General features: G+C 39.8%; 2 protein-coding genes and 2 pseudogenes across 2 annotated transcripts; 2 read left to right on the top strand and 2 right to left on the bottom strand.

Annotated features, from left to right (window-relative positions):
- Window positions 1-182: 182 nt before the first annotated feature.
- On the bottom strand, window positions 183-10,619 carry syngr2b (synaptogyrin 2b). The gene is made up of 4 exons (XM_037689671.1): window positions 10,383-10,619; window positions 5,427-5,664; window positions 4,359-4,495; window positions 183-1,614 (listed from the first exon to the last, which is right to left on the bottom strand). Exons 1-4 carry the CDS (start codon window positions 10,491-10,493, stop codon window positions 1,357-1,359), a joined length of 744 nt encoding a protein of 247 aa, XP_037545599.1. The 5' UTR covers window positions 10,494-10,619; the 3' UTR covers window positions 183-1,356.
- A 2,402-nt stretch (window positions 10,620-13,021) lies between these two features.
- LOC119423101 lies at window positions 13,022-18,241 on the top strand (annotated as a pseudogene).
- Window positions 13,302-13,420, top strand: LOC119423260 (annotated as a pseudogene).
- A 1,565-nt stretch (window positions 18,242-19,806) lies between the features above and the next one.
- LOC119423100 (Fc receptor-like protein 5) lies at window positions 19,807-27,773 on the bottom strand. Its single transcript, XM_037690510.1, has 11 exons — window positions 27,682-27,773; window positions 27,400-27,578; window positions 26,451-26,634; window positions 24,914-25,020; window positions 24,550-24,822; window positions 23,982-24,287; window positions 22,470-22,571; window positions 22,344-22,371; window positions 20,269-20,317; window positions 20,109-20,171; window positions 19,807-20,039 (listed from the first exon to the last, which is right to left on the bottom strand). Exons 1-11 carry the CDS (start codon window positions 27,771-27,773, stop codon window positions 19,965-19,967), a joined length of 1,458 nt encoding a protein of 485 aa, XP_037546438.1. The 3' UTR covers window positions 19,807-19,964.
- Window positions 27,774-27,981: the final 208 nt, after the last annotated feature.

The following is a 27,981-nucleotide window of genomic DNA, read 5'->3' as shown; positions in this document are numbered from 1 at the left end:
TTGGGTCAAAACGACCAATGAGGCCTCAGTTTTAAAACCAACATTTTGACCCAAGGACAGAGGGTTAAAAAGTGGAAATTTAACATGAGAAGTGTAGAAACCCTGTTCAGAGGCAGTAATGTACCAAGATGATGCAACAAATGTTGGCAAAACTTTAAAATAAATTCAGTTGGAGGCAAGTAAATACGTCAGACTTTTAATTGATCTAAATACTAAAGTGACGTTTCAGAGGCTGAAAGATAAACTAAGGCGATGTGAGGAACTGAATGCAGCTGTTCAAACCTAAATAACCAAAGTTTAAATATAACATGTTTTGCTTTTTTAACGCCACAACAAAAAAAGATACATTTGTGTTCAGTTACAGCTACACACTTTCATCAAAAGATAAAACATCGATAACGCAATTAACTCAAAACATGGCAACATAAGAAAACTGATCTTGGGCTGTCTGATTCTCGTCTTCCTGAACAGCAGCCACATTTCTATCAGACAAAATGAGCCATGTCTTCATGGGCGGGTCGAGGCAGTAAACTGGGATTAATAGACACGAAAGCATTTTAAGTAACGGTAAATGTCAAAACAGATGCAGCTTTCTTTAAATAATGTCACGTTGGAGAACAAACTCCGCCGTGGAAGCAGTGAAATGGGTGCAGAGTTGATGTAAAGCTCCTCTCTTATCTGAAAGCCGCAGGTTTAAAGGTCAGTTCGGCACGTGTAAACTTTTTTTTATTTATTTTTTACCAACACTGATCTGTTACACATTCTGGAAGTAATGAGGCGACTGGTTTTTAAATGTTCCGATGGCAACAAAGAAACGTTTTATTGTGGCACAAAAACATCTTAAACCACAAAAATATCCTTTGAACTAAATTTGTAGCACTGTTAATTTAATAACTTTTTGCAAAAAAAAAATAATTTTGGCTTCAAAAACTCACAATAGTTGTGACCACAAGAAACAAAAATGTATCTCATAACCATGAAAATTACATTAACTCTATATTCAAAGGCACATTTTTGAGTTTACAAAATTAAAAAGAAAAACGTTAGCCTCTAGATTATTGTTTTTTTTTCTTTATCTCTAATGCAACGTAACCCCTCCCCTGCAGGATCAGCTCATGTGAGGTAAAAGTTGCTTTTGCACACAGGTCTAAGGTTAGATTACTCGAACTTTAATCTCTGATGTCTTCAGATCTGATCTTAGACTTTTTGACGTAAATAGCAGTGTCCGTCGTCTCAAACATCACGCTTCAGATCCTCGAAACACTTTGAAAAGTGCGTTAAATCCAAACCACATCAGCAGGACTGAGCTCCGGGTCCTTGCAGCCGATGACCCGGAACGCCACCTTTCCTGTTTCATCAATATGTGGGCGGCTGGTAGCCGTCGTCACCCTGAGGCGAGAGGTTGGAGGTGAAGGGAGGCTGATGGTGCGGCTCGGGCGGGTTGTTGGGGTAGGTGTAGGTGGTAGGGGTGTACGTGGTGGGATTGTAGGAGGTGGGTGCGTAGGTTGGAGGGTAGGGGGTGTGGTGGTCCGATGGCGGCTCGGTGTAGGTAGGAACAGTGCCGTCGTTTACACCTCGACGGAAACGACCGAGGGCGAAGTAGGTTAGGATTCCCTGCAACACAAGAAAAACATGCAGGTTGGTTCAGGTGCTCTAAATGTTTTTACACCAAACGAGTGACAAAACGAGCTGCACATTATAACAAATTAAAAGAAATGTCTTAGTTACGTCAGTTAATTTTCAGTTGTTTTATTTTGTTAATAAAACTGCAAGTTATTTCAGTGCCCATTATGGGTTTGTAGTACTTCTGTAACAAAAAGGTACAAACAAATGTAGTCACATCTGTATGAGAAGAATCCCTTTTAAATTGTGGTGGATAATTTTTTTTTTCTTTGATTTTCAACTTTTTATAGAAATAGAAAACTGTAAAATAGGTTTTGCTCTAAATCTTGAAAAGGGAAATAAAGAAAATGCATTTCAAGTTATGATTTTGTTTTTATTACACATTTGAAACAATAAAAGTCTTGCATAAAGTAAATGTATACAATGGTCACTTCAGTGAACAATAATAAAAAGAAAAGTAAATTAAACTAAGAACAAATGCATATCCCAAGCTGCATTGCATGCCAGAGTTTTAAAGATTTTGTATGAGCATGTATTGAGAATGACTCAGCTACATATCAGATTTTAGCTTTATATTTGTAAAAATCACAAAGTTGTAGTTGTTTTTGTGTTGCCTCAAGTCAAACAGCTGTGGAGGCCATCATTCTTTCAGTCATTGGGGTGACTGAAAGCTAATCATTTGTAGATGTACATCAGATTATTACTTCCTGAGAGTTTAATTAAAATCCATCCAGTGGTTCATGAGATATTTTGCTTACAAATGCACAGGTGGCCTTTCTCCTGTGGTTTACAGGATGGCAGAGCTCACTTTAAACTTTGTAACCAGGAACTGTCCTTTGTTCCACACAGCGGCCAAGAGTTTGGCACAATCAGCAGGTACTTTGAAGGTGATTTTAGTCATTTTAGTATTTATATTTTAACCCGAGACGTTTTATTTAAACATTAAAATGTCCTTACACCACATTTTTGTAAGTAAGAAATTTGAGGATCTCGCAAAAACAAACAAAAAAAACCCCGATTTGTTCAAAATCCTCCAGGAGTCTGTACTCAAACAATCCTCAGTCAGACTGAACTTTTACAAAGAGAGGAAATCCAGCGGCATTGTTGACCTCCACAGGATGTGCAGGAACCCAGACAAACAAAAGTTCTCGCTCGCCGTCAAAAGAAAACTAAACAATGGTGCGTAGCGGAGCTGCAGGGAAAAAACTACTTTCTGCAAAAAACTATTACTCATCTGCAGTTTGATTGGATACAGAACATGGTCCTAATGTTCTGTAGACAGAACCAAAATACATCTCCTCAGTATGAGTGAGAAGAGTTCTGTTTGGAAAGATGGCACTAAACTGAACCAGGGATCTCCAAGTCATGTTGCAACATTTATTAAAAACATCAGAAGTTGGGCTGTGTAGTAAGATACAGTCATCAAAGTAAACAAGCTTTATGCTTTATTAAAGAATGGTTAAATACAGATGAACGTATTGATTCTCCCAGATCTTAAACTCAAAGTAGTGTTGAGGAAGGTCTTGTACTCAGGAAAACACGGAGTTAAAGTGGTTCATCTCACTTTTAGCAATAAAACATCCATCCATCATCTTTTAACCGCTTTTTCCATTTTGGGTCACGGGGGTCGCCGGTGCCCATGTCCAGCAATCGCAATAAAACATTATTTAAAAAAAATGAAGAAATTTAAAAACATGGCGTAGTTCAAGTAATTATCAGGATTCAGAGCTCTGATGAAAGTTAGAAATTATTTCTCCAGCTTTAGCATCCCTCAAATTCAGAACAGAATTTAAAATCTTACAAACTTGGCTCCATCTTAGAGATCCTATTGCTCCATATTTTCCCCAACAGCCCTTTGACCTCAGACTGCAGGTTTACTTGTGGTTCCTAGAGCTTCTAAGAGTAGAATGGGAGACAGAGCTTTCAGTTATCAGGCTCCTCTCCTGTGGAACCAACTTCCAGTTTCTGTCTGTGAATCTGACACCTCGTCTACTTTTAAGACTAGGCTTAAGACTTTCCTTGTTGATAAATCCTATAGTTAGGGTTGACTTGGGTTTCCTGAGCTATCCCTTAGTCATGCCACTATAGGCTTTGACTGCTGAAGGACAAACTCTTCTCACCACGTCTTCACTCTGCTGCTGTCTTTACTGTTTGTATTAGTCATTATTTCTACCATTAAGACTGTTTTTCTTGCCATAGAAACTAAACCTGGACCTTCTTGTTTGTCCGCGTCCCTGTTCGGTCCTGTCTAACCACAGTCCGTTAAGGTAGACGGATGCTTGTCCAGAAACCGGTTCTGATTAACGTTTCTTCCTGGTAAAATAAAACAAAGTAATTCCTTTCCACTGTCTCCTCCTTGCAGCTCAGGATGGAGGACTGCGTCAAAATGAAGACTTGACACAATCTACTGGCTTCCTCACTTTTACCAAATGGCATTTAAAAATATACTGTATGTGACTGCACTGTATTATAATCAGATTGAATGAATAGTAATTGGATTTGAATATGGATCTACTTTGAATTGGATTTAAAATTTAAACCCATTTTTCTTTATACAGTGCTCTTGGATGACTTCTGTCGTGAATTTGCGCTATACGTATAAACAAAACAAATTGAACTGAAATATCTGGGGTTTGCAGGAAATGCTGCTTAACATTTTTATTGAAAACAGGCAAAATATATATAAGTGCAATTGAGGATACTTGATGAAAATAGGACATCAGGGTTGTGCTCACCCATGTGGCGATGGAGAAGAACGAGAAGGCGATGGTGGCACGTGCTGCGTCCACAGGGACACCACCATAGTCCTGCGTTTGACTCCACTGACTGGTCAACACGCAGAAACACACAAACCACAGGAAGGTCCACGCTCCTGAAAACATACAGACATGCAGAAACAGTCACCATTTCCTCCCTGTGTGGAAAAACCCTGATATGAAGAGTAAATATTTCTGACAAAAACAGAGAAACAACGAATGAAATGCTTCTCCAGTATTTATCTGCTCAAGTGAACACTGGCCATTTCTTTTCCAGACTATCACTTCTTTGTTTCTCTGAAGAATGGATGTTTGTGAGCTGTGTTGCGCACAGCTGATAAGTGTTTATCTCATCACAATCTGAAAGGTCATGCTGCTGTTTCACCCTGCAGCAAAGTCACTCCTGTGTTAAACACTAAATACTGTGTCTGGAAAACAAGTCTCCAGCACAACTTTGCCTTGACTAAAAGCTGGGGATGACTCAACTACCACACCAAATCTTTGCTCAATCTGTAAAACTTACTGAGCTGAATGGAAAAAGGTTTCAGGAGTGATTTGTGTCAAACGAGTGGAAGCAAAGGTCAAAAGTAAGTTTACAACCAGGCAAGCTGTGTTGTATGGTCTGGAGACAGTGACACTGACAAAAAGACAGGAGAAAGAACTGCAAGTGGCAGAAATGAAGATGTTGAGGTTCTCCACAAGGATGGATAATATTAGAAATGAGATCATCAGAGGTACAGCACATGTTGAAAGTATTGGAGATAAAGTTAGAGAGGCAAGATTGAGATGGTTTGGACATGTCCAGAGGAGGGACAGTGGGTATATTGGTAGAAGGATGTTAGAAATGCAGCTACCAGGAGAAAGACAAAGAGATAGGCCAAAGAGGAGATATATGGATGCAGATAGAGAACATGGAGGTAATTGGAGTGAGGACAGAGGATGCAGAGGACCGAGTAAGACGGACAAGGATGACTAGCTGTGGTGACCCCTGAAGAGGGAACAGATGAAAGATAAAAAACAAGACAAGATCTCAAGTTTACTGCTCACCTGAGAATCCCAGGTCAGCCAAGACAATAAACTTTCTTTCCTGTGCGTTGCTCATAAAAGGCACATAAACGTCCAACACGACGAAGGCCACGCAGGCCAGGAAGGCGATCACCCCGATACCAACAGCATAGCTGCACGCAGAGTTGCTGTGGTTGAACATGCACCTCCCCTCAGGATCGTGCAGACTGTTGATGTATCCTTCTCCAGTTATCGTTCCAAACACCACAATGGCAAACACCTAAACAAAACAGATAACAGAGCATGGCAATTAAAGGCCAACTGGTTACATAATGCAGCGTCAAGTCCGAGTGCTGAATGGCTTTACTGAACTCTGCTGAAGAAGCTAAATTTCAGGTTTTATCATAAAAAAGTCGCTACCGTATATTTGTCAAAACTGTAGCCGATATAAGCAAAACATCGTTCCAAACACCACAATGGCAAACACCTATTAAGGGGCCTCCCTCCCATTTTTCTCACTCCCTCACTATCCATCCTTCGGTTCAAACAGTCGTATACTGCCATCCGGTGGTTGGAAAAAGGTACTACTCGCAAAACAAATTAACCAACTTTTCTTCTTAAATTTTACAATAGTTACTAATTGTCAAATTTCAAACAATATTATCGTTTATCACAATAATTTCTGAGACAATTAATTTCCTAGCAAAATTTGTTATCGTGACAGGCCTAATTAGATTAACTAAAAAGAAGGAAAAACAGTAACTAAAATGAGCACAACTAAAAGCTGAAAGGAAGAGAATGGTGGCTAAAATAAGCAGAACAGTTAAAAGTAGCAGATAGTTATTAATAGCCGAATGGTTTCTAAAAGAAGCAGAAGTGCAGCTAAAAGTAGCAGAATAGCTAAAAGCTAAAAGGAGCAGACTGGTTGCTAAAAGGTAGAAGTAGGAAAACAGCAGCTTAAAGTAAAAAAAAAGGGGGTTGAACAAAGCTAAAATTGTTAGAACTGTAGCCAAGAGCTACAAGTAGCAAAACAGTTGCTAAAACTAGATGTAGTAAAACTAGCTATAAGTGGAAAAATAGTAGCTAAAATTAGCATAAGATGACTAAAATTGAACAAGCAGATTTCAGAGAACCTTTTGAAATAATTGAAGACATCTCAACATATTACTATGAGGAAGAAACAGTAAATCTAATCTAAAATTTTGAAAATGTGAATGGCTAAAATAGCTCAAAGTAATGCATATTATTATTATTGTGTTTTGTTTGATTGGGCCTTTGGATGGGAAATAGATTTTGTTTGTTTATAAATGTCTACTAATCAGTCTACGTCTCATGTTGTAACATTTAGGGGCTTGTTATTATGTCTGTTTCATCAAGCCTCATATTACAGTTGAAATGCATTAGTAAAGTTACAAAATGTAACGTGATTTAGCATTTACACAAAGAAAAACTTCTGGTTACTGGCCAAGCCAAAGTGACCTTTAAGTTTAGTCATTAACTAATATTAGCACATTTTCCATTGAGGCAGACTCAAACATTTTAACCTTCAGGTGATGTAGTTTGTAAAAGAACTCAAAATCTAAATCCAAAGCTGAAATGGGCACAAAATCAGAATTATGTTATAAATGTTATTATAAATGTTATTATACACATTTAAATTCACAATTAGTTTTTCACAGCAAGCCGTTCAGGCATATGAGGGATAATCACATAAATTGTTATAGTCTATATACAAACTTATTAAGAGCAGGCCCTTGCTTGTTGTTGACGTACTTAAGCTCAGTTTGTACCTAAAAATCAAGGCAGGAGCTCCATAATTAAACAAAGACCCTCCCAACTTTTCCGCGAGACAAAGCAAGCATCATAAACAGCCCTCTGTCTCCGTGCCGACACTTTTGCTGCCTGGTTCCTCCAACCGTCCTGTGGTCCGTTGCTATCTGCTCTGATTACCTGCCGCACCATGTGACCAACCTCTGGGTGCAGCTTCCTGCCATGCGACTCCAGAGGTGCCACCAGCTCCCTCACAGCACTCATTGATTTCTGGCAGGACAGATACGAGCTTGTTTGACAAGTGGGAGGTGAGAGAAGGGATAATCCCTCTGGTCCGATGAGGCATAAAAAAAAAACAGACTATGGGGGAGTTCCAGAACACAACGTGTACAAATCTTGAGCCGTTTCATTTTTTAATTAAGGATTCAGTAATCCAGGATAAATATACAAAAAGCTAGGCTTTGTCTGGTCTTGTTAAACGGGTTTATACGCACATCCAACCAGGCTAAGGAAGCAAAACAAAGTCAAATAGCTTAAAGCAATAGTTAAGATCTTTAGAGTGGGGTCATGAGAAAAGGTTATAGGAAGGAAATTAATATATAGATGTCCCTTTTATAGACCTCAGTTTGATGAAATAAAGTTTAATTCTCACCAGAATGACAAGCGACTAATTCCAGCGTAGCCAAGACTGCAGAAGAAGAATGCTGCCATTATAAGAGCTTTAAAGAATCGTAACTGTTCATGTTTTTGGAATAAGATCATCTTACGTTGAGGAGTGATGGAGTTGCAGGCGCATCTTGTGAGCTTGTCATGCTCAAAGTATGTGTTGTGAATTACTCTCAGCTACTGCCCAAGCCAAAAACTGTCTGACTTTTAGCCATTTCGTTTAGGCTAATGTTTTATAAGCTGTTACAATCATATTTAATTGGATTACATGTAACCCCCAAAGTATTTTTTATTTGTTTTTATAATTTGTACAGTAGTTCAAGAGATATTTTGCTGATAGACAAACATGGTTGACTTCAACAGTTAATAATTAAGCAAAGATCTGGCACGAGTGACAAAGAGTACGTTATGCAAATGACTTAGCTACAAGTACAACCACACTAAACTTTTGCACAATATCTGTAAAACTGGCAGCATTATAGCCTATCTGCCATTTTTTTAAGTCAAGCTATGGTGGCCATCTTGGATTTGGTTGGCTCCAAATGTTAAAACAGTTGTAGAGGTAATCCCAATAATCATTTCCTGAATGTTTCACTGAAATTTGTCAATTGGTTCATGAGATATTTTGCCAACAGAGTTGACTCCAAGTAGGCAAAGGGATAATGTAAACACAGTTCTTCATCAATCTGTTATTGCTCAGAGTTTATGTTGGCAGTAAGCCTCAGCTACAAACACACCAAACTGTAGCTCAATATCTGTAGAAATGACCGCGTTAAAGTCAGAATGATGTTTATGAAAGCTGTAGCAGCCATCTTGAATCAGGTCGACTCCAAAAGTTAATTAGTTGTAAATGTATATTCAATTATTACTTTTTGAAAAATTTTATTTGTCCATTGGCTCAAGAGATATTACGCTAACAGACTGCTACATAAACAAACCCAAGCCAAAATATTATCATCCGCGTTCCAGCAGCAACAAATACGTTGAACTAAAAGAGTTCATCGGGAACACAATCCAGTTTTAGCTTCTCTCCACTGGCTCTTTGTCAAATTCAGAATATAATTCACTTCTAACCTACAAAGCTCTCAACAACCTAGCTCCATCTTATATTACAGATCTTGTTTTATATTGTCCTAACAGAGCATTTTTCTCTCAGACTGCAGGTTTACGTGTGGTTCCGAGAGTTTCCAATAGCAGCATGGGAGAAAGATCTTTCAGTTATCAGGCTCCTCTCTTGTGGAACCAACTTCCAGTTTCTGCCCGTAAGGCTGACACATTATCCGGTTTTAAGACTAGGCTTAAGTATTTCCTTTTTGACAAATCCTATAGTTAGGGGTGGACTTGTTATGCTGTCATAGGCTTAGACTACTGGTGGACAAATTGACCTCATTTTTAAAAAACAAATAGTTACAAGTACATACATATGAATAGTTTACATTTGAATTTATTTTTATCTTAACACGTGATTCTCGACCTGCCATTGTGTATCTGTTCCTCCTTCCTGTCCTCTCAAACCCAGCTGGTTGAAGCAGATGGCCGCTTGTCCTGAGCCTGGTTTTGCTGGAGGTTTCTTCCTCATGAGGGAGTTTTTTTTGTTTCCACTGTTACCTTTATGATTGCTCAGGATGAGTGATGAAGTTAGACTCGAAGCGGTCTGCTCCTCAGATATAGAAAGTTAACTTACTTTTTATAATACGGATGTTTCTGTGCAGTGCCCTGAGATGACTGACCAACAGATCGAAGCCTAGTGTAGGAGGGTTAATCTAAGACCAACTACGGCACATGTTTGGTTTTAAAGAAAACAAAACTTTCCTTGTGTCAATGTGACCCTTAAAAAAAAATCCAACTGAGAGTGAAGTTGAGTAACAGAAGGGGGGTGAGGGATATCACCTTACCTGGCTGCTCAGAGCCCCTGTTTACCAGCAACACACAACCTCTCACACACTCACTGTTTCCTAAACACACCAACAGCTCCCAACAAACTCCACAACCGTTTGTGTCAAACTTAAATCTACACGATTATATTTTAAATCAACTGCAAGTCTTTGTGACTGCAGATTACAGCCAGCCCGAGCAGCTGAGAAGGCAGAAAGTTTTATCTCAGCAGGGTCAATGGCAGAGAAAACGCCTAAAGATGGCCTTATTGTTCCCAAAGTCTTCAGCAGTTGGACATTTAGGGCACGAGCTGACCAATTTACTTTAATTATTGAAGGTCCTGAAATTTGCCTGGCAACAGGTGATCATCTCTGAATTTTCTCCCCTTTTTAAAACAAGCAACGCTTTATGGCTTTGACTCCAGGATAAAGAAAGTCGTTTTGTTTTGTAGTAAGGTTGTTTGTGTGCGCTGCGGTCCACCCGGAAGTGAGGATCTGAGTGAGTGACAGCGCGTGTCGTTTAGTCCTCGCGCTGTCAGTCAGCAGCTGCTGCAGGAAACATGACGCCCGTTGAAGAAGAAGCGCCCCATTCTGGCCAAGTTAAGCAAAACGACACCTTTCCAGCACCCCTGAGTGTTCGCAGCTCGTTATCTGTTCGACTTTGTCCATAATGAAAACCCTGACTCACCCAGCTGAGCAGCCGCACGATAGTTTGCGGATCCCGGATGAACTTGTGGAAGTCGAAGCCTCCCCCCGCGAGCGGAACTCCGTACGCGCTCGGTCCACCTGTCCCCTCCATGTCTCCGTGTGGGCCGACCCTCCCGAGCTCTCCCCCCCCACGCGTGACCCGAACCGAGCTGACAAGATACCCCTACCGAACTGGACAGTCCTGCCGCTCGCAGCTCCTCCGAGGACTGACGGTGAGAGGACCGGGGCGGAGCCGCGCAAACCCGCCTGTTAAAGGAGGCAAATGACAAGCCTGAATAAAAATAATAATAATAATAAAAAAAAAAACTTCCTGAAGTTCTTCTTGTCCATGAATGCCTCAGAAGCTTTGGTGAAAATCTCTCGAAATGACAGTACCCCGTCCCGCAGCTAGACAGCCCGTTTTGAGCTATTTTCTTTGCAGCTGATTCTTGGGCCGCCAGTTAAATAATAATACAAATAATAAAAAAAAAAAAACATAGATTTTCATGAATGAGTTCACATTTTGCACATTTTCTAACAAAACATTTTGCATATACTAATATTGTTGTATAATCAAATATTTATTAATCTGTTGGTTAGAATATGTATTTTAACATTTTTCCAGAACTATGAGATATTATATTTATCCAATTACAAAATAAAATACATTAAATTCCTTAATGCATTACAATAAAATTAGATGTATTTTTTTCAATAAATGTAAACACAAAATATCCAGATTGTAAAGATAATCAGGTTATTACATGCATCTAGAAAAGTTCAATCTGGTCCTCTGGATATTAAAAAAAAAAAAAAAAAATTGTAGAAACGTTTCGCCTTTCATCCGAAAGACTTCCTCAGTCTGAGGTGCTGTATTCAGCTTAGTCTTATAAATAGCACCCTCTCGCAGTGGATCAACCAGTTTGCTGCTGACAACCAAAACCAGCTGCTTAACTAATCAAGGAGGACCATCAGCCTAACGATGGATCATTAGCACACTGATGGCTGTTTGCTATACACAGGGGGCTGAGTGATACTAGCAATAACAGCATTGTAAGAGAGGGACAGTTGAACACGGAGGCCTCCACCCTTGTTTAATGATGGACAATTTCTTTTCATAAAGATGGCCTCCTTTATTTATTTATTGATGGCCTCCTTTATTGAGCATGCATCAGGTTATTACATGTAATTAAAAGTTAAATCTAACTGATATTAAATAAATGTTATATGTCTGTTTTTGTTATTTAGGAATGGAATAAAGCCTCTGGTGTGTCATCATTTTGCAACCTGTAGAAAGAAGCAAAGAGCGGCTGGAAAATGACGGCTACCTTGCAAGACATCGACTGCCCTGATGCAGCCGGTATGCAAGCTACACATCAAACTGCTTGGCGCTTCACTGACCAAGCCACTTCCAGTTGCTCGCTTTAAGGGTCACATAACGATGATATCATACGATAGGCTGCGTTCCAATCCTAAATGTTAAATCACACATCCATCGTCAGTGCAGTTACGGCATGCATTCTCAGGGATTCATTACCTACAGCGTTCCCTCAGTGTAAACTGAACTCGGAAAAAGGGCCTTTTCTTTGCTCCTGTAACCTGGAACACCTTGCAAAAAGATCTGAAGCGTTCTACTTTCATCTGTTTGAGGGATTTTAAACATTTGATAATGTCAATAGAAATATCAAATCAATTTTTTTCTTGTTTTTAGTATTTTACCTTGTTTTATATGGCATCTTGACTTGACTGTGTTTATAACTTCTTTTATTTGATTTTAATTGCTTTTTGTTGAATTATTGCTGTCTGTACTTCATATACATTTTCTGTCTAAAACAGGCCTCTCTTGAAAATGAGTCCTCGTGACTCCTTGAGACTAACCTGTATAAATAAATGTTGAATGAAAAAAAAAATCCATCCAACCATTATCTTTATCAGTGGTGACTTTAGCTCTTTATTGGGGGGGTGCTCAAGCACCCCTAAATTTTAACTCAGCACCTCTGAAAAATAAATAAACCAGCATTAAAATTTTGTAAGGAAGCTAAGTTCTCAAACTTTAGACTCACCAAAATATTGAGAGAAATATTAGCTTATGCTATTAGTGCTTAGTGTATTTTTAGTTGATGGCTTCTTAGTTCATATCTTAGATGTTATTATTGTTTTTCTTTTACATTTTATTGTTGGATGTAACTGGGACCCTGTGTACATAATTTCGTTCCACCACATGTACCACATGTGGTGCGAACGACAATAAAGAAGCTCTGACTCTGACCAAAATATTGAATAAATTTGGAATAAATATGGAATAAATGATCTTAAACGTGCCAGTAAAATATATGATTTTTTTTGCACTAGTCAGATCCTCAACAGCTGTCAGTCAGTCAGTCCAATAGGCTCGTCAGCAACTGACCAATCAGCGACCTCAATTTGTCCCAAAGTGAAATGCCTCTTACCTGCAGGGACTGTACCCCCTTTTCCTCCAACATTGTTGGGGCTTTACTTTGTGACAAATCATCAGAAAAAAATGGTTAAACGTTGTTAGTGGGGAACAAGCAATTCAGACAGCATTACCCTGAGCGTCTAGGGTGGAAAACAGTTTATTCCATTTCCAAAACCCAAACGGAGTGTGGAAAAATGTAAAAGATGGACAAAGGCCGGCAGCTGACCTATGAGCAGCTGAATACAACAGCGATAAACAGGAACTACCACATGTTCGTCTGTATGAAGGTAACTGCAAGTAAAGCCTCCATTTTCTGTCATAATTACATTGTATGCTTAATGCTTGAATTAAAGGTTAATGCTTAAAGCTAGTTCAGCTTTGTTTTGTGTGTTTTGTATGTAGTTACTTGTTGCAACTTCTGGTTGCGCAAGTTTTGTCTTTGTTTATGCTCCTTTAAAAGTCCTATTTGTGACTAATCTCCTCGTTTATGGCTATACCACCCAGAACATGCCCGATCTCATCTGATCTCGGAAGCTTAGCAGGGTCGGGCCTGGTTAGTACTTGGATGGGAGACTGCCTGGGAATGCTAGGTGCTGTAAGCTTTTGCACTTCTCACAAAACTACACCAAACGGTGTGTTGTTCATGCCAAGATCCATTGTCAGTACTGGGGCTTAGCACCCCAAAAGGTCAGATCCTAGAATGGCCCCTGCCACTTCTTCTTTTCCAGGTTGTGGGGATCACTGGTGCCCATGCCCAGCAGTCACTGTTCAAGAGGCATGGGACACTCTGGATAGGTCCATCACAGGGCCACAAGAGACGAACGAGACAAACAACCATTCACATTGTCACTCTCACCTAGGGCCAATTTAGAGTTACCAATCAGCCTAACATGCATGTTTTTGGTCTGTGGGAGGAAACTGGAGTACCTGGAGAAAACCCACACGCATGGAGCTAACATGCAAACTCCACCAATAAAGGGCCCTGGCCGCAGTGACCGAGATTCAATATGGCAACCTTCTTGCTGAAAGGCAGCAGCTCTACAAACTGTGCCACTGTGCACAGTCCATAAGTCATACTGTAAGTCCACAGTGCCTAACTGGACAATTTAGTTTGTAATTTTTCTCACCTAAACTGAACAATGGTGCTTTCTTGTACCATTGCACTTCTTTTTGCCTTCTTTATAAATGCTTACAAAATAGTGTAGCAAAGTTAATTTGTGCGACCGCTTCTAGCTTGAGTTTGACAGAAATCTCAGCGATTCAAATTTTGCCCCTGAATTACAGTAAGTGAAGAACGAGATACTAAGCAATGCAGCAGGTACAGAAAAGTACCGCATGTGTAAAAAGCTGATGAGATTAGTTGGCAGCAGGCCAAACTGGTGCTGATTTTCCTACTCATACAGTTGTTTTTAATTTTTAATTTTATTTTAGTCTAATTACATTTGTTTATTAATTTTCTAGCATAAGTGTATCTCCATCTACGTTAGTCAGGCTGGTGTCCAGATCGGCAATGCCTGCTTGCAACTCTACAGCCTGGAGCATGGAATCCAGCTGGATGATCAGAAGCCAAGTGACTAGACCACTGGAGAAGGAGATGAATCCTTTAACACTTTCTTCAATGAGACTGGTGCTGGAAAGCATGTCCCTAAAGCTGTGTTGGTGACATAGAGCCCACAGTCATTGGTAAGTGCCATGGCTTCTGACAGAGCATTAGACACATTAAATGAGTCAATATTTATTTTCATTTCTTTATTTTTTAGATGAGGTGTGCACTGGGACCTACCACCAGCTGTTCCACCCTGAGCAGCTCATCAGTGGCAAAGAGGATGCTGCCAAAAACTGTTCCTGAGGACACTACACTATTGAAGAGACTATTGATCTGGTTTTAGACTGGATTAGCAAACTGCTGAGTAAATTGATTACATTTAATGTTAGAATCCGTATGGATAAAACTGTGTTTAAATGTCCCCTTCTGATCCTTAGGCTTTCAGGGCTTTCTGGTTTTCCACAGTTTTGGTGGAGGCACAGGTTCTGGTTTCACCTTCCTGCTGATGGAACAATTGTTTGTTGACTATGGCAAGAAATCAAAGCTGGAGTTCTCCATCTACCCAGCTCATCAGGAGTGTACTGTGGTGGTAGAGCCCTACAACTCCATCCTGACCACTCACACTACCTGGGAGCATTCTGACTGTGCTGTCATGGTGGACCATGAAGCCAGTTATGATACATGCTTTAGGAACCTGGATATTGACTGTTCCATTTACACCAATTTGAACAGGCTAAGTAATGTGTCCTCCATCACTGCTTATCTTAGTTATGATGGCACATTGAATGTGGAACTGACTGATTTTCAGACCAACCTGGTTCCTTATCAACACATCAACTTCCCTCTGGCCTCTTACACTTCTGTCATCTCAGCTGACAAGATTAACCGCAAGCAGCTCACCCAGGCTGAGATCACAAACGCCTGCTTCGAGCCGGCCAATCAGATGGTGAAATGTGACTAGGGCTTAATTTGTAAACCGATCGATCCTGGAAAGCAAATAGTGGGCCGGGCAGAGGTCTGTGGGTCCCTCCCTGTCCCCACAGAAAATTTTGAATAAAGTAGATGTAATTTCCTGCATTTTGGTGTATTTTAACAAGTTGTTAAACATCTACGTTTACCTACATTTGTAAACGCTTGATTCAATTACTATTAGAGCGCAACAACAATGGCTCTCTCTTTGTGTGTGAATAGATCAGCTGTGCTTCTGTCAAGCATCCTACCCCCAACCCACCCACCCACACACACTTCATGGTTTCGAGCCAGACTCTTCTCAGCTGAATTCAGTCCTGCATGTTGTTGCCCCTGCTCCAATCTCGATTGCAACTGCCTTCAGGTGCTTCAATTCTCGGTTGTCCAATTAAGGACAATCCATTATTTTATGAAAGTAAATTGGACAGTCTTTTCAACATTTTTATTGCTGTTATTTTGACAAATAAGCGTTGTTGTTTTGATACGTGATGTAATGTGAATAATACACATCAAACATGTCACTCATTGTATTTTTAATAAATAATCTAAATTTTATTAATAACCCACTTAAACTGTCAAACTGATTTGCAATTTAGTTCCATCCATCCATTATCTTTTACCCACTTCTTCCATTTTGGGTCACGGGGGTCGCCGGTGCAAGGAGTGGGGGACACCCTGGACAGGTCCCAAGTCCATTGCAGGGCCACATAGAGACAAATGAGACAAACAACCATTCACTCTCTCATTCACACCTAAGGACAAATAAGAGTTACCAATCAGCCTAACATGGATATTTTTGGTCTGTGGGAGGAAACCGGAGTACCCGGTGTAGTGAGTCACGTGAGGTACGTGTCACTTGTTGTATGACAAATATATGGATATATATTTATGCATACTTTTCACGAGTTCTTCATCTTTCTGACTGTGTAATGCCGTGCATTGAATTTAAAGGAATGCGAACAAGAGACGTTATTACCTTTGACCCATCAAATGAATGGAATCATTTATTTTCAGAATCAAAGTTTAACATCAAACATTTACATTAATTTGGCAAAATATGAAAATAATAACAGACAGTTTCACAAATAATGAACTTCAAATCACTCGGCGGTGATTTGAGGACTTTGCTTCAGATATTTCTAAAAATATCTGCACTGATTTACGAGAGAGAGGTGAGTTTAAGAGTAAATTGAGATTTATCTTACAGAGGAAATATGTGAGGGAAATTTAATCTGTTTAACCAGAAATTGCACGCTCCGTCCGATCTCAGCTTCTCACGGTACACTTGGTCAAAATAGAACCATCTACCTGTTGATGATGAATCAGCGTCGGAGTAGTTCCTTTCTGACTCGTTTCAGCGTCTCCGTCGAGAACTACCAAACCTTCAGAGAGTCGTGCGTAGTTAGCTCAAAACAGAATTATAATCCCAAAAACCTCTGGATTCTTCATTGCTCTCTTGGACTCTTCATTGCTCTGAAACTTTCAGAACCGGCTGCACTCTCAATCTAACATGAACTGGGAAGTTGCCACATTTTATTTGGGTCGACTTCCTGTTCAATTTAGAGCTTTCTGATTCGTGGAAGGACCAGAAAGAGGAGTGGTTTTGACGTAAGGTGTTTATCAACGGTCGAGGTCAGAGAATGAAATTTGTTTTCACATACAGAAAAGATTATTGCAGCAACAGCAGACTTCGTGGAGTCAACTCTTGGTAATCTTCTGAAAAAGTTTAAACATGACATCTTTCTCGGTAAACATTTTAGTTGACCGAAAACCAACCTTTCACATACTTACGACAGCTTGCTCATTTCAGACAGAAAATCAAGAAATGCATATTCAGGTGATTTCTTCTTGGAATGAGGAATAAAAATCATTACTTACTGTTTATGTAAAATAAAAATGAGTAGTTCTTTTCAACCTGTAAAGCATTGAGTGAACTAACACAATTTGATTATCAAAACATTTGTAAGACAGTAATGATTATAGAGGATTGTCTTTTCTGCTTGATTAATTCAAGAAAGAAAGTTCATCAGATGGCTCAGACTTATTCAAATCAATGAAAATAACAGTCTCTGTCCATCTGGTAGATTTGAGGTCATCAGGGTCAGATGGGGGTCAGATCATCAGGCCATCTAGTTCACTACACCGGAGAAAACCCACGCATCCACAGAGAGAACATGCAAACTCCACCCAGAAAGGCCCCCAGACTGAGATTTGAACCACAGACCTGCTCGCTGAGAGGCAGCAGCTCTACCATTTGTGCCACCGTGCTGCCCTGCAATTTAGCTGAACTGTTAAATTATATTTTTGAGTTTTGTAATAAAAATGCACAATGACTTTGGACTTTTAGGGGTGGAGATTTGAGTTACCGGATCCAAGCAAACAGTTGCCGGAATGCACCCTGTCAAAATAAGAAAGTTCCCAGATCTTGTTCCAGCCAGATCCGGTTCAAATTAGGCACTGAATGTGATCCTCGCCATGGTAAGTACATGGTCTGCTGCTATCTGCTGTACCATGGTGACGAGGTGCCCAAATGTCAATGCTGCCATTGCCAGCATCAAAACCAAGCACACCATCTAGTTTGTGGAATAGTGCCCCACAGGTTTCAAGGTGGGCCTCAACTACCAGCTGCCCACCGTGGTCCCTGGTGGAGAGACCTGGCCAAGGTCTGTGCGCATGCTGAGCAACACCACTGCCATCGCAGAGGCTTGGGTTCGACGCAACCACAGGTTTGATCTGATGTACGTCAAGTGGGCATTTGTCCACGGGTATGTAGGAGAGGGAATGGAAGAGGGGGAGTTCTCAGAGGCCAAGGAGGATATGGCAGCAATGGAGAGGGACTATACAAGGAACAGATTCTATTGACAGTGAAGGTGAGGATGAAGGCGTATTAAAAATGAAGAAGTCCTAAACAAATGTTTTATAAACTTCCTAAACTGATTTAGATGCATTTTGTGAGTTTGGCTTTATAACACTTGATCTTGGGGCAATTCCCACCCCCTTTCTTAATTTCTCTTCCCAAGATTTCCAAATTTCATTGCCCCAAAGTCACCTTTTGAACAATTTTTTTCTTCTTTCAGCTGCTCCCTTCTTCAGGGGTCGCCAAAGCCAACTAACTTGCATGAAGACTTCGCAATTGATTTTACGTCGAATGCCCTTCCTGATGCAACCACAAACCACCGAGCTACCACAGCCCTCTGTGTGGAGCAGAGAGCTGCTATCTAGGATGCCCAGGGGAGCAGATGGTGGGGGTTAAGGGCCTTGCTCAAGGGCCCAGAGTGGGGCAAATGAGGGTGGAGGCATGTGTGGGTTTTTCACCTTTCCCATCCACATTTTGATGTTGTTGGTACAGGGAGTTTAACCGGTGACCTTCCAATCACAGGTCCACCTTCTCTAACCCCTGCACCACCACTCCCCTTCACCTTTTGAACAATGTATTTATTTATTTATTTATTTTGGTTTAAATGTTTTTGATCTGTTTCTGAATCTTTGATGTTTAGTTTGCCTTTAAAACACTGACTTTCTGGCAACTGTTTAACAAACACACATTAAAGGATTGTCTTTTTTTTTTATTGTTTGAAAATAAATTGAATTGCTGCATGGCTGATGCGTGGTCTTTTATTTATATATAGATATATACAAATTTAGAGATATGGATACTGTATACCTCAGTCACCCAGGACGTGGTTAATCCAAAATAAAAATATTAAAGTTCATGCTCATGTCCAGGTAATAAATCTAACAAAGTTAAGTCAGGTCCTCTGGACAGTTTCTTTATGTTGAAACGTTTCATCGTTCATCTATAGAGACTTCTTCAGTTCGAGGAGCCACAACAAACTAGTCTTTTAAGCAACACTCACATAGTGGGCCAACCAGTTTGTTGGTGATAAGCTGGTTTCTGGAGTCCACCCTCTTCCCCGCCGACTCGTCTGAGGCAGCCATGGCCAAAATAAAAAGGTTAAAATGAAACCTTTTTCTATTCTTGAAGATGTTTTGCTCCCCATCCCTTTCTAAAGTGAAATAAGTCTATGCTCCCAAGACATTTTTTTTTGAGTCTTCCAGAAGGGAAGCAACACTTCATCTTCAAATGGGAAGTTAGTTATGTAAACTTTTTTCTTTTTTGATTTATCTAAATCCATCTCGCAACTCTTTCTGTAAAGTAAATGCATTTTCTCATTTTCAGTACTGGATCTATCCTGATGCATGCTCAGGATGCAGGATGTACTGGATCTAGTTTTCAACTGAAATTTATAACCACATGTTGTAGTTGAAATACTTTAAACTTTTCGTTTTATGTCTAAACAGGTCTGTGTGTGAGATTAACTTTCATAATCCCCCAGATTTAATGCGTTTAAACAAGATGGATCACTGTAGGACAATTCTAAAATTAAGTGTTGTGGGTAAATTGTCAAACTATAAATCAAAGATTCCCAAACCTCATTCAACCTAACGGCAGAGACTTGGATTCTGATTGAAGTAAACAGTCCTTAAAACTAAGGAGCTTAAAGCCAACACAACTAGCCTAAAAAACTACGGTACTTTTTCAGTTTGACGTCAGACATCTTTTTTTGCTTTTGATGACAAAATGAGAATTTTTGTCTTTTCTCAGATATGTTTTAGATGGGTCCTTAAACTTAAACTTCTTCATCCTCCAGTGTCTTCCTCTCCTCCTCAAGTTCAGGCCAATCATCCACAGAAGCATCAGACTCCTGAGCAGAACATGAACACAAGTTTGTTTTGAATTAAGTAGATAAAATAATACATTAATCTGCTCTCACCTGATAAAAGTCACCATCTGTGGGTGCTGTCAGCTCATTGTGGTCCTCGCTACTTATCGAAATCTTCAGGAGAAAAAAAATACAGTTGAAGGTTATTTAAGTTGCGACTATAAAATCAAGTGAAATTATTTGAGGCTCCTGTGAAAATATGAAATCTTACCTCCTCGTCTCCATCTAAAGGAACTGCTGTGTTCATCTCCACATTCAGCCTGAGAGGAAAATCAGCTATTAGGGCAGGTTGATCTGACTGTAGAGCTGAACATAATTTTAAACGTATTTGACTAATTTGACTGATTTAACTTATTTAGCTGATTTAAAGATCAGTGCCTTTTTAAAACTTTGATCTGAACATTTAATCACCTATTCCCCCAAACATATCAATCATATTTTGAGGAGAGTGAGTTTAGCTCCTTTTGGTATAGATTTGGGCTGTGTCTTTGCTTCAGAACTATAGTAAATAAATACGTTATCTGTGAATCACCAATTTATTGTGGTGGTGTTTGTGTGGCTGAATGATCCTAAGGGCCATGTTGTCGATGGCAGTTGCCCCTGGTAAGGTTTCCCTTGGCAGTTTGGTCCTAAGTGACAGGCCAGACAAAGGGATTCAGAAGACCTTTATGGACAAAGGGCAACAAGAAGCTTGATGTCTCTCATCCAAATGTGGGTAACTGGGCCTTGGGGAGGAGCTCAGCAAGCACCCGATAAATGGACTCTTACCCATGTCATCTGATCTGTGGCCGTATGTTTTAGACAATTGGGTGAAGAGAGGAGAACTATCAACTGATCACCATTTGGTGTTGAATTAGGTCAGAAGGTGGGGGAAGATGCTGGTCAGACCACCAACATTTAGTGAGGGTTTTCTGAGAATGCTTGGCAGAAGAACCCATCGGAAGGATCTTCAACTCCCACCTAAGAGAATGCTTCAACTGCATTGTTGTGAAGGCAGGAGACACAGTCCGAGTGGGCCATGTTTTATGCCTCCATTGTTGAGGCGGTTGTTTGGAGCTGTGGCGGCAAGGTTGTCAGTGCCTTTCTTGGTGGCCATCCTTGAACCCGTGGTGAAAGAGGCCATCAAGCTGAAGGAGGAGTCCTATTAGGTCTTGTTCGCTGGTCAGGTTTCAAAGGCAGCTAAGGGTTATTGATGCACCTGCAACCCTGGCTGTTGCTGAGGCAAAGGCTCGGATGTGGGAGGAGCTCTGTGTGGCCTTGAATGGAGACTCTTATTCAGCTAACCATCAGGCAACAGGGCAGGGAAAGCAGCACTTTACCAACACTGTGTGTAGTGGAGGTGAAGTGTTGATGACCTCTCATCAGAACGTGGAAAGAATACTTCAAGGACTTTCTCAGTTCCATCAGCATGTTTTCCATTAAGGAAGATAAGTCAGGGAACTTGGGTGTTGGTCCGTCCATAACCAGGGCTAAGGTTGCCATAGTATTTAATAAGCTCCCTGGCAGCAGTAGACCCCGTCGGACCCTATGAATGCCTAGAACAAACAGGAGAGACTCAGCTGGCCTGGGAATGCCTTGTAAACCTCCCAGAAGAGCCTGAAGAGATGGCTGTGGGAAAAAATGCATGGGTCTCCCATCGACCAGTAAAAGATGATTGATGGATGGATAGATGGATAAATTAAAGAAAAGTTTAAAAATATAATTTACCTTTTAATTAACCAATTCAAAGGCACACTGAATTAGTTCTAGTAGAGCAATAAATCCCACCACCAAGACACAATGTCTGTTTTTTCCATTTTTTTAAAAATCACAAGTAGAATTTAGCAATGTTTTTTTCCCCATCTCACTGATCAGGATTTGAATTAACTTTGTGATTGTGTAGTTAATCCGTGTGACCTCAAACAAGAATTCAGATCCAGATTTAATAAATTTAACATAAAAGCAGCTGTGTTGATATAAAAAAAACATGATGATACTACAATTTCTTAAAATAGTGCATATTGCCTATCACCATGCACATTAAAGTTTTAAACAAAGGTCTTGAAGTTTATGTTGGGGATGACTCAGATACTACCACACCAAATTTTAGCAAATTTTTTGTCTAAATTACTAAGTTGAGACATTTTTATGTTTGTTGAGGTCAGTTAGTTGTACTGTAACTAAACTTTCATCACTGTGATTTTATCGTTAGATAAATCCCTTATACAAAAAGATGATGTCACATTGTTTTTTTCATAAGAATAAGTAAAACATCTGGGAAACTGTGATTATCAATTAGTAACTTACAAATATTTCTCTCCACTTTGTTTCTTTCCTACAAAACAAGAGCAACAAATATATAAATATATATATATATTTTTTTCAAGAACATAAAAGAAGATGCAACATGAGGTAAAAGCTTTGTGAACTCACTGAACATCGCTCCAAATAGGCAACAAAATGACACCAGGAGAATCAGGAATGTAAAACATCCAAAGACAACTGCCACCACCAAGATGGGAAGGTGGTTCAGCACTAGATAAAAGAACAAACATTATAATAACAAGCAGCATGTCGATGTCCCCCGTTGCTGAGGTTTTAGAATAGCAAATGTCTCTAGTTTTCTAGATGAGTGTTTTTCTGGACTGGACTAGAACAGGGAATGCAAGTAAACATAAAGGACTTTGGGGCAAGAGATATCTAAGTACTGGCAGCATGCCTGCTCTTTGGTTAGCACTGTTGCCTCACAGCAAGAAGGTCCTGGGGTCAATCCCCGGTTGGACCTGAGGTCTTTCTGTGTGGAGTTTGCATGTTCTTCTTGTGCTTGCGTGGGTTTTCTCCAGGTACTCTAGTTTCCTCCCACAGACCAAAAACATGCATGTTAGGCTGCATTCAGGCCCAGGCTTCCCTTGCAAAAGAGATCTGTGATCTCAATGGGATTTGCCTGGTTAAATAAAGTTTAATAAATAATAAACAAATACATATGTAGGAGCTACATTGTGTATAAGAATAGAGGTAGTATTTTTTCTGCTTGTCTGAGGCAGTGCAGAGTGATGGGTCTTGGAGGGACAGAGGAAACCATTTTATCCACCACTAGACACAATGACAGAGCTGGGGTTGGCCAATGGATTAATGGATGAATCTTCAACCATCCCAATCATTTGAGGAAACTATGCTTTTAGGCAATATAAAGATTAGAAAACATAGTTTTCTCAAATGTTTGGGGTGGCCAGTTTACATATACATGTATCACTGGTGCTCATATGCAGCAGTCACTGTGCAAGAGGCAGGGTACATCTTGGACAGGTCTCCTGTCCATCACAGGGCCACATAGAGACAAACAAGACAAACAACCATTCACTCTCTCACTCACACCTAGGGACAATTAGAATTACCAATCAGCCTAACATGTATGTTTTTGGTCTGTGGGAGGAAATGGAAGTACAAGGTGAAAACTGACATGTGCATGGAGAGAACATACAAACTCCACCCAGTAAGGTCCCCGGCTGCGATTCGACTGTACCAACTGTGCCACCATATATATATATATATATATATATATATATATATACATGGTGGTGGCCATCTTGGATTTTGACGCAACAACACAATTTTTGATAGTGACCTTTACGCCTTGATGCCACCACACACCAAAATGGAAATCACTTATTTTTAAGTAAGCCAGCTCACAAGACGGACGGTACTTCCAATTCCCCTCTTTGTTCTTGGATTGGATTGACTTCAAATTTGATTATTTTTTAGATTTTTATTAGAAATTTTCATCAATATTCTTCTAGTGGCTTATGAGTTATTTTATTGATATATGAATTAGCATAAATATAATTGTCTGCATTCACCTTTTGACAGCAGGTGATAAAAACAGCATTTATATCATACAGTGTAAGGATCTTCTGATCTAATGACCAGCAGCATCAGATCACATACCTTCTTTATTCAAATAGCGCCTCTTACTGCTTACAGCAGTGGTGTTGTCAAAGCTGTCTGAAACCTCACAGTGGTATGTCCCGGTGCTGCTCCTTCCCACAGACAGCAAGAGAATGGATTCTGCTGGCAGCCGGTCAAACACATAGTAAAAACTTCCTTGGGTGTTTAGAAGTGTTTCATTGAGAAACCACTGGAAACGTGGATGAGATCCTTTTGCTGCCTTACAGTAAAACCTCAGGCCAATGACAGCATAGTTCTCTGCCATGTCGTACTTGGAATCAATGGTCACAGGTCCATCAACTGGTACTGGAGGACATATATTAGATTAAAACAATGAAGGAAATTAGATGGAAACAGCCAAACAGTTTTGACTTTAACCTGATTAAAATGTACAGCAGAAGGTTTACATTTTGGTAATTGTTTAACAAGCAGCAAAGCCAACAGCATTAAGCACAATCATTGTCCTTTTGCTTCAAAACAGAAGTACAGTTTCAAAATTCTACAGTGCAAAAGTGCACTAGTATTAGACAAAATCAATATACAGTGCAGTGTTGATAGGTTTACAGACCAACTTTTAAGGGCAATAATTGACTGTATGCAGTCTGGTCCCCGTTGTTCGCATGGCACTGGAGCGATCCATGGTCCTGGTCCATGACAACTGGAACCTTAAAAGTTGCATGTCTCTCTTGAGTTGTCACATTGCTGACCAGTTCTGTGTTGTTGTACAGTGAAAATGTTATAGGCAGAGCTCCTCTTTCTGACTGACAGGTGATAATAGCAGAATAATTTTGGTAATCCTCCTTTAACACGGTGAACACAATGTCAGGCTTTGACACCAAGTCTGAGGGAACAGAAAGTTGGTAGATGTTACTCTGGTGAGACGTTTTTGAAAAGGAATTATCTATGAAAATGTAACTACACTTGGTACTGACCTTTCACTGTGATAACTACTTCAGAGCTGTTGGAGATGAAGATCTTTGTTTCATTGATGGTGTTGGTAGCCACGCACCTATAGGAGCCGCTGTCTTCAGAGGTGGCTCTGAGGGACACGTTGTTATTCAGTAACTTCCTCATTATTGCTGACTTCTTTTTTCTTGGACATATGTTGAAAGAGTTGTGCAACACAGAAGCTAAGCAATAAGAGCATTTTATGTACTTTTTCCTGTGATATACTTTACATTTTTGTTAACAGTGACTTGTCTTTTGATTGAGCAATTTTTACTTCTAAATGATGAAACAGACATAAAAACAAATGCTCATCATCATTTTTTTTTTTAAATGTCAAAACATTTATTGAGGTTATTCTTCCCATTCATCCACTTCTGCATTTTTGGCTCTAACAACAGGAAGCACATTTTTATTTCTGCTTTTTGCAGATGTGGTTATGGTGGTGTCTTCAGATCATGCACTGGAGCGGTTTGCAGCTGAATGTGAAGCAGCTAGGACGACAACCAGCACCTTTAGTCCTGAGGCCAAGGTTCTTAACTGGAAAATGGTGGAATCCCTCTCCAGGTTGGGAATGAGTTGCTACCTTACACGGAGGAGTATAATAAGTGTCTTGTTCATCAGTGATGGCAGGATGCAGCAAGAGATAGACTGGAGTTTAATCTGTGGTAATCAGGACATTGCTCCAATTTGTTATGGGAAAGAAGGAGCCTAAAGGTCGATTTCCTGGTCCATCCGCAGTCCAACGTTCATCTATAGTCATGAGATTTGACTCACTAGCAAAAGAACAAGATTCTGAATAAAACCAGCTTCCTCTGTGATGTGGTTGGGCTCAGCTTTAGAGATAATTTGAGGAATTCTGTCAGTCAGGTGGAGCTCGGAGTAGAGCTGCTGCTCCTCCTCATCAAAAGGAGTCATCTGAAGTGGATCAAGTATCTGATCAGGATTCCTCCTGTGCACCTTATTTTGAGGCACATCCTTCAGTAGACCAGGGAAGACAAACAACCCGTGGGAGAGATTATATATCCTTTTTCGTAGGGAATTCTGAGGTATTCCCGTTCTGACCTAGAAATGCTCCCCAGGTTGAGCTAGAAATATGGACATCTGGGCTTCTCTCCTTCCTTCCAATTATTTTTAACAGCTTATCCAAGGTCTAATAAGAGGTTAAGGATGGATGGATGGAACTAACTTGGATTCTTGTCACTTTTACATTAATTACAGTTTTGTTTATACATACCAATGAATATAGAGATTAAAGTTGCAGTTCAGTGTAATGTTTGTCATCAGTGTGAAGCTCTACATTAAGTGAGGTATAACACCAAAGTCCCAGTCAGAGGCAAAGTTTTTCTCAGAGAAACATTTACATGACAACATTTAATTTACTAAAACAAAATAGTAATTTCATAATTCCAACATATATAAACTTATCACCAAACAGCAGTGCATTATCTTGAAAAACAACCAAAATAATGTACACGTAGTGTAATACAGTGGTAAATGACTTTCTGTAGTTTTTGCACTGACCTGTAGATTATTAGATTGTTTCCTATAATGTGGTGGAAAGGAGATGGTGAGATGATGCGTTCATTAAGCAGCCACTTGTAGGACAAATGATTTCCAGCTGTAACGTTACATTGCAGCTCCACGTTATTTCCCTCAAAGAGCTCCTTTGGACCAGGGTGGAAAATCTTTGCTCCTTGTACTGGTTCTACAAAAACAAGTTAACAAAAACTGTTAAAAAATATTAAATGCTGTCAGAAATGCCACAGTCTGTGAGAATAATCATTCATAGGGTTTGCTTTAGGTTTTTAGTTTTCTAAATAGGGATTGTTCTCCAAGTTGCGTCAGGTTACGTCGTCATTTCCCTCAACTTTTTCTGTCTATGTCTGTCTATTAGCAAAATACCAACCCATTTCAATATGGCCTCCTCAGACAGCTCACCTTAGAATACAAAAAAATGGCTATAATTTGCTAAATTTTTTTAGATATTGGCTTGAATTTGGCTGAGAGTCAATCACAACATATGCCCCAAGTGCAAAACATATTAACAGTTGGATCAACCTTGTTTGTCTGTCAGCAAAATATTCCACAAACCACTTGAGAAACTGTAATGAAACTTGCAGACTGTTATCGATGTATGAACATCTACAACTGATTTACTTTTCGAGTCAATCCAGATGGCTGCCACAGCTCATCAAAATTAGTCAACACAAATATGACTGTAACGCAGTCAATTTTACAGATGTTGCGCTAAAGTTTGGTGTGGTAGTAGCTGAGACTGATCCTCAACATATCATCAAAGTGCTTTTGCATGAGATAGCATGTAACATTTTTCAAGGTTTGACCAAAATAGTTGCAACATTTCTTAACACAAGGTGATCTCAGTCTAAAACTCTGGCCTTAAAGGCAGCAGGTGATATGCATTCCCTCAAGGAAATGTCTGATATGTTTTTGTTGTTGTATTTGGACTCACCGATGACCCTCAGGTAGTGTGTTTGGCTGACAGTGGCATTTATTTCAGTGTTGTTTTGCATGCTGGCCACACACTCAAAGTACCCCTCATATGAAACTCTGATAACTTTGGGAAAAACTCCAGTCGTTTCTCCAGCTGGGAGGCTGTATTCACCAAACACGTCTTTACGGTTGCCCACCCTGGAAACGGTTGAGAATAAAAACAAGTCATTAGTAGTTTTATTTAAATTTTAATTTAATTCTTGTTTTATTTTGACACAGTGTGTAAACTGAATGCACTTACTTGAATAGTTTCAGCAGGATCGATTGATTATGTTGGTTTGGAATTTCACACTGAAAGTCGACGACTTCTTTCACCAAAACCTCAGAGCGCATGTTAAGTTGTGGACGGTCCAGAAAAAACTCACCTGAATAAAAAAATAATATATATATAGTTGCACATTCACTTATCCTCAAAAAATATATAATCTACTGTATTAAACAACAAAATAGACTTACTGTTTGATTTGGTGCAGCAGCACATGCCTGCAGGAATAAAAAAACAAAACAATATTATTGAATGTGTAAGTCTAAACTATATATA

This window comes from Nematolebias whitei, chromosome 16 (genome assembly GCF_014905685.2).
Source record: "Nematolebias whitei isolate Nwh7 chromosome 16, NemWhi1, whole genome shotgun sequence".
Classification (NCBI taxonomy): Eukaryota; Metazoa; Chordata; class Actinopteri; order Cyprinodontiformes; family Rivulidae; genus Nematolebias; species Nematolebias whitei.
Note: the sequence above shows the minus strand (reverse complement) of the source record. Positions and strands in the feature narration are given on the sequence as shown.